Below are 7,183 nucleotides of genomic sequence, written 5' to 3' on the forward strand. Positions count from 1 at the left end.
ATCCTATTGTGATGCACCCAGGTGTTACTGTAGGTGACATAATGATCATATCTTTTTGATCTGTTGCAAAAGTGACTTCTACGTCTGCCTTACAGCTTTTACCCATTTTACCCATTAAGAGTTTCCGATTTTACCCTAATTATTCATTTTGTGTTTCAAGTTGTTGTGGGCATCACTACAGTACATTTAAAAGGACAGTGTCGGAAACATGCTTTAAACATTATGGGTGATCAACATGTGCACATAAGAATAAAGAAAATCTGGCTTTTTGAAACTTTTGTAAATCCAGCAGAAAAGTATTGTTCAGTTTGGCTTCTACAAACATTCACACAAAACTATGGACAGAGGTCAATTCCACCAGCAAATGCCCAAGGGAAATACAAAAACAGGAGTTGAGAGAACAGTCCAAAAAAACAATGACAAAGCTTGGTCTTACTGAGACACTGGCAAGTCTTCACAATAATTGTGAGAATGTGAATCTTTAAATAGAGCAAGTGAGATATACTGCAGGAATGTGTGATTAATTGGAACCAGACTGGAATTCTGTAAAGGGAGACTTCTGTTAGACCCGAGGAACATTGCTGCGAAATTTTATTGCTATTTTCTATCAATCAAGAACCTTGTAGTTTATATACACTGTATATATTAAATAATGTCATCTTTATTACACACTATTAAAGCAAACAATGCTCATTTAATATTATTAAATGATTTATTATTCATTATAAGATTCTGAAGCATAAAAGAAAAAAAAACCCTGAATGATCAGATAGAGCAGTCCCATGAAACTTATTTCAGCCTGTGATGTGTTGTCAAACACTAATAACATTCACAATTGAAATTGTGCAAAGTGATAAATCATAGCAAAAACTGAAAAAGTGTGAAATTGACAAATATTAATATTCACAGATGTTATCACAGAGAGTGATAAATCATATCTGATACTGTAAAAGGCTGAACCTGACAACAGCAACAGTAACACATTTATCACATCCAATAAATCTCAGGCTTACTTTCGTCAGCAGGTAGAACCGATCTTATAATCTAAACCCGGATCACTGATTCTATTGCATCCGATTCTTCTTATTTTGTCGCCAGATGAAACTGCTATGTGGGTATATTTAGCGAGCTGCAAATGGTTGATACCTTCCCGGTGAGGTGTTTTATAGCAGCAAAACTAAAAGACAGATATAGGGCTATTTCGCATGGTAATAACACAGTTACACCAAATTCTGACATTTTTAATGCCCCACTAAGGGCACCTAACCATAAATATCCTTTTATATGCTCTTTTGAAGAGGCACTGTGTAGTGGTAGGCACTGTAGCCTCGAACCTCCGGGGTCAGAGTTCAATTTCCCCCTCATGTCTGTGTGTGTGTCTGTGTGTGTGTGTGTGTGTGTGTGTGTGTGTTGGCGCTCTACCCAGGGTGTAACCAGCCTCGTGCCCTAAGCCTCCTGGGATAGGCTCCAGGCCCCTGTGACTCTGTACAGGATAAGCTGTATAGAAGATGAACAAATAAATGAATTATGCTTTTCTTAGGATAATTAACTGGAACGGAAACGTCTAATTTATTTTCAATTTCATTACATTTCAAGATTTTAAGAGAAAATAATAGTCATATTTAGATTAAAGAAAAATGGAAATACTGTACTGTATAATAACAAACCTAACTGGTTACTGACATACGACCCAAAATACAGTAAATCGAGTCCGCTGTCCAGTATAATCACCTAATTACAAGAAATAATTATTCCACACATGATCACACAACAATCGGTAGTCAGCTTTCCTTTAAAACATCATTTAGTGAATCATATCATCTTATTGACTGCAGGCTAAAAATCTGACTAATGCTCTTGTGAACTTTACAATTACTGTCCATAAGGTACTGAAAACAATAAATTTTAAACAATATTATTTTAAATTTGTTAACCAAGTATGCTGCTGGACCAATAATAATTTTTGCACATCCTCTAAATGAAAGGAACCTTTCATTTTGAATTAGTGCCTGTTAATATTAACACATTAATTCATGTGATTAATCTAGAAATTTGAACGTATTTCTATTTTTAAATACAAATTAATCATATGACCCTAAGTTTGACCCTAATGGCTTCCCATAATCGCAGTACGGTTAACCAGCTGTGTGTGATAATAGCACATTTAATGCAGATATTATGGTGCCTGAGCAAACATTACCAGGTGTGCTAAATAGCAAGTTTCATTGTAAAATGCTTCTAAATGAAGGTCTGGATATAACCAAAATTGTGTGCTTACAAAAAAACTATAATATAAGACACTGAAAAAGGTTGTGAAAATGCGGCAGTTGGCAGAAGCTACTTTTATTGCACCGGAGACCACTGGATATCAGTTACTAACCATAACTGTGTGTAACAACACATCTAATCAAAGACAAATGGCAACTGCACTCATTCACTCTGGGTGTGTTAAAAACAGAAGAAAGACATTTTGCCAAAGCATGTTCTAAAGAGTTGAAAAAGAGTCTAATGGTCACTTCTATAGAAACAGACAGGGCTCACAATATGATTTCTACTGCAAGGAGTTTACCATTCGAGAGACCATTCGTTAAATGTTAATGTTTGAGACATTATTGAGACAAGTTTCCTTGTCATGCATTTCTTTATTACGAAATTGCATGTTTATAATGTTTACAAGTAAATCTGAGTCTACAAGAGAATCTAAGTCTATGATTGTGACTAACTAGATCATACTTTGGATACACAGTGAATTTGCTGTGCCTTTCTTTTAAGAAATTTATGCAACAACATTTACTTCCACCCAGATTTGCATACATTTCTCGGGTAAGATCTTGTATTGATAACAGCAGGGACGAACCTCACTGTGAAGTCTTCTCCAGCATATCCCAAAGACCTTCAGTGGGGTTAAAGTCAGGGCTCTGTGGCCAATTCATGTGTGAAAATAATTTCATGCTCCCATAACCACTTTTTCACAGTTTGAGCCCGATTAACTTTGTTGTCCTGGAGTATGTTCGAGGATGAAGAATCCATTGATCTGATAACCTGCTCATTCAGTACATTCAGGTCATCAGCTGACTTATTTTAATTGCCACATACTGTAATGTTGCAAAGAAACCTGACCAACTGAAACAATTCCAGACCATAACACTGCCTCAAGAGGCTTGCACACAGCTGTTTAGTTTTAATCATGTGAGTCTGTCTCTGTAAATGATCTTATTTTTCCTCCTAAACATAACAACTGTTGATTTATAATCATCCAACTTCACCAAGCAATTAATTAATGTCAGACCACCATAATTTGACCATGTTTCTTTTGCAAAGTTGACTGTTCGTCAGTATTATTCCAGGTTTTAATAATTTGTTCTTTATGCAATTTCAGCAGTCTCCTTATATAATTTGACTCTTGTGAGCCTTTTCCACAACTATGGGATACGTCTTTTTATACTGTATGGTTGTTTAAGAAAAAAAAAACTCTACACTGCTTCAGATAAGGTTAAAATAAAAAAGATTATTTCATTTAAATTTTAGTTCAAATAACTAAATAGTATTTTAGTTCAAATAACTAACACATCACAGGCTCTTACGTATTTTATCTATTAAATCTATTTAAATGGTATTTATTTATTTATTTATTTATTTATTTAGATAGATAGATAGATAGATAGATAGATATATAGATAGATAGATAGATAGATAGATAGATAGATAGATAGATAGATAGATAGGACAGGAGGTGTAATAAAGTCAGGACGTTTAAAGGAATTTATGGGTAATGTGAAGTGATTAATAAATAGGTTTATGCATTTAAAAAATTAGATTGCGTAGTATATGATATTTTATACAATTCCATTACTATGAAAGTATGTAAGAAGATAAAAATGTCAGCCAGGCCAAAGAAAATTATAATTCCTTCAAATCTTTCCGACAGTTAAAATGCCTCGACATCTCAGTCAGAAAGCAGAGAAATCCCCCCCAAAAACAAGATAAGTTAAGTCCCGCCAACAAATTGCAAAAACGCATAATTACAGCCTGCATATGTGTTTTACTTTGGTTCCAAAAAGGCATTGACCTAGTAAGGCATGTTGTCTTCACTCAGAGCTTTTTCTCTGTAACCTCAAAAACCCGATGGGAATAAGCAAGTACTATAATAATACAAAAACACTTATTCAATTAATAAAATTCAATCCGTGTGTAGTATCAGCATTAACCAATATTAAGCCAACATCTGTCCATTAACATACCACATCGGACACTGTTCCTTTCCAAATAAAAAATTATTTACATATCCTTCGATCTACCCTACAGGGTTTTATGGTTTTACCTTTAAATTTCAATAAAGTGTATTTTGTAAAGTTAATATAACTTTGTATAGCCATCTGACATTTATGGTTTTTTTTCATTTAATCTGAATATTTAATTTAATCACAATCACTATAGACTTGAAGCCCAGGATCATCTGAATATTTTACCAACCTGCAGATAGTGACTGCCACGTAGCGAGGACTTTAGATCATGATGGACTGTGGACTTGTCCAGGTTGAGGGAGGACTTTCTGTATGCTTCTTTGGCCTGGCTGACAGTGAGTGTGGACCAGGAACTCCTTTTCATAAACTTTCCTTCTGGTGGCATGGCAAGGCTCTCACAGGCTGAGCACTTTACATCATTGCTGCTCTTGGAGGTTTTGAGCGAGTGGTCACCAAAGTGAGGGCGTACGGATTCAGAAATACAATGGCCTGCGTGATGTCGGCTCATACTCCCAGGAGTGCGGAACGTGCCATCACTGTCCAGGTTATCATCAGAGCTCCACCAACTGCCTGAGCGATGTTTGCGTTCCTTGCTCTTGCTGCGTTTGATCCCATGTTTGGATGGGTGGTGGCCACCGTGGTGGTGGTGGTGGTGATGGACCACACCCTCCCCTTTAGCACCATTCATCTTGGATGAGCCCTCCAAGGAGTGGGATTTGGTGAAGAGTTTCTGGACAGAGTGCACCAGGTGACGAATTCGTCCAGGACTCTCACTGCGCTGCTCGGAAGCGGAAGTGCGTTGGTACTGTAACGTGTGGAAACCATCGCGGTGCACTGGAAGCTGCTTCTCAAATTGATCCAAGAGGTTGGCAGGGATGCGATTGCTCTTGCTAACAGCATGATGGGAGGCAAATGATGAGGCAGCAGCAGCAGAAGTGGCCGACGTGGTGATGGTAGCACAGTCATCTCGGGAGGCTGAGTCATAGTACTGGGAATCATAGTGCATTCTGGGAAATGTGCTGCTGGAGATGTGGTCAGCACTACCAGTAGGTTGCAACACTGTTGGTGAAAGCATCATGCAATCGGAGTGGATGGAGCTACGAGGAGAGTAGCGCTGGTGGTGCTGGTAGTCCATGGCACAGCTGTCTGTTGGGCTGAGCAGGTACGTGTGACGGAGGTCAGACGAGTGAACGCCATGAATGTCATGAGGTCGATCAAACTCCACCAGGCCACACGGGGAGTGAGGCATGGGGAGCTGATGATGCTGGCCACGGCTGCCCGACAAGCCCTTCATGTTCCCAGTTCGAGGCAGTTTTCTGTCCTCATTGAAGTGTTGGGAAGGTGACCGAGGGGTAGATGGGGGGTCTGTAAAGCAGACAAAGAAAAAGTGAGACAAGTAGAGGAGAAAACCTGCAGAACTTACATCAATTTTTAAGCATGAATCTTTAATAAGATAATGATTAGCCTGTTCTAAACACGGCTGCTCATTCCACAGAGAGCCGTCGCTCTTTGAGCCTAAAAAGCTTCTTAAAGTTAATATACTGTATAAGGTTATCTTATACATAAGATAAAGCTGAAATAGAAAAGAAAAAAGGTCATTTCATGCTTGGGAGTTTTCTTAATATGTTTAAGTAATAGGACATATGTTTAGAGGTTTGCTTTAATTGGTTTGCTTTAAGAGCTAAACATAATTTTTGTAATATAACTACAGATACTGGGTAACTGTATTTTACAGTACACTGTAGTCAATCATTTATCTACAAGCTGTCATAAAGCAGAAGGAAAAAAACATGAAGAAAACTTGATTTCCTATAAAATAATGTATTTATTATACATTAATAGAATAGAATAGAATTTTATAGGTTGGTTAATGAGGCGTAGTGTTGCATTCCTCTCTTTCAGTGTACACCACCATTTCTGCACAAATACACTTAAATTACACACTTCAAACTAAAGAGTGCTGCGATCTAAGCTGCGATTTTGCATGTGTACTATCAACGTGGAAAATATAAAATACAGTGAAACCTCGGATTGCGAGTAACGCAGTTTGCGAGTGTTCCACAAGACGAGCAAAAAATTTTAAAATATTTTTGACTTGAAAAACGAGCAAGTCTTGGTTTACGAATACCAAGTATTATGTAGCACACATTCGCTTCTTATTTTGACGCTGAGCGTCACGTGATCACAACTGAGCCAATGGTTTTTCTGTGTCTTGTGCTGCAGAATTGTGGGTAATCGTCTCCCCTACTGGGTCTTAGTGCACGTCTCTCACTGGTATAATTAACATCCGTGCACGCGTGTACTGTTTAGTTAAGCCAGTTAAGCCTATAGTTTACTATAACACTGTGACAACGTGCACGTAAAACATATTTTATTTTGAGTTTGTAAGCATGTGTGTACAGTGCACATGTACTGCTTTTTATAAAACATATGTGTGCACGTGTAAAGCAAAAGGAAGTTTAAATAGAGAAGTTAAAGATCCATTTTATCTCTCTGTACAAGCCTGCTTTTATGTGTGCACGCGTCATTGGACCCTTTCACGCACACACCCCTCATCTCACCTTTACACACACACACACACGCATACACACACCCTCCTCGTCTCGCCACACACACACACACACACACATACCATACACACGTACACAAGGTTTTCCATGTAAGATGAGAAGAGGGAAAGGGAGAAGGGCTGATTCCTTCTCTCCTTTTATTTTAGCTTCACACACACACACACACACACACAGCGCCTGCGTGAATAAACGGAAACACTTATCTGTCGGGATTTATTTTTACCTTTTTTTAAAGGTAAAGTGCAGGTTAATTTGTTTTATTTTTACTTTATATTTTGTATTTATCATTTTATGCATTTATTTTTTTAGGCTGTGAAACAAATAATTAGAGTTTCCATTATTTCTTATGAAAAATTTTGCTTTGATTTA

At 37.6% G+C, this 7,183-nt stretch overlaps 1 protein-coding gene across 1 annotated transcript in view; it reads right to left on the reverse strand.

Annotated features, from left to right (window-relative positions):
* The window catches only part of LOC128515041 (disks large-associated protein 2-like), a 74,354-nt gene extending 68,814 nt beyond the window's left edge, over positions 1–5,540 (reverse strand). The window contains exon 1 of the mRNA XM_053489036.1: positions 4,474–5,540. Within this exon, the coding sequence (XP_053345011.1) occupies positions 4,474–5,538 (1,065 nt within the window). The 5' untranslated portion in view covers positions 5,539–5,540. The remainder of the gene's footprint in view (positions 1–4,473) is intronic.
* Positions 5,541–7,183: the final 1,643 nt, after the last annotated feature.

This window comes from Clarias gariepinus, chromosome 27 (assembly GCF_024256425.1).
Source record: "Clarias gariepinus isolate MV-2021 ecotype Netherlands chromosome 27, CGAR_prim_01v2, whole genome shotgun sequence".
Taxonomy (NCBI): Eukaryota; Metazoa; Chordata; class Actinopteri; order Siluriformes; family Clariidae; genus Clarias; species Clarias gariepinus.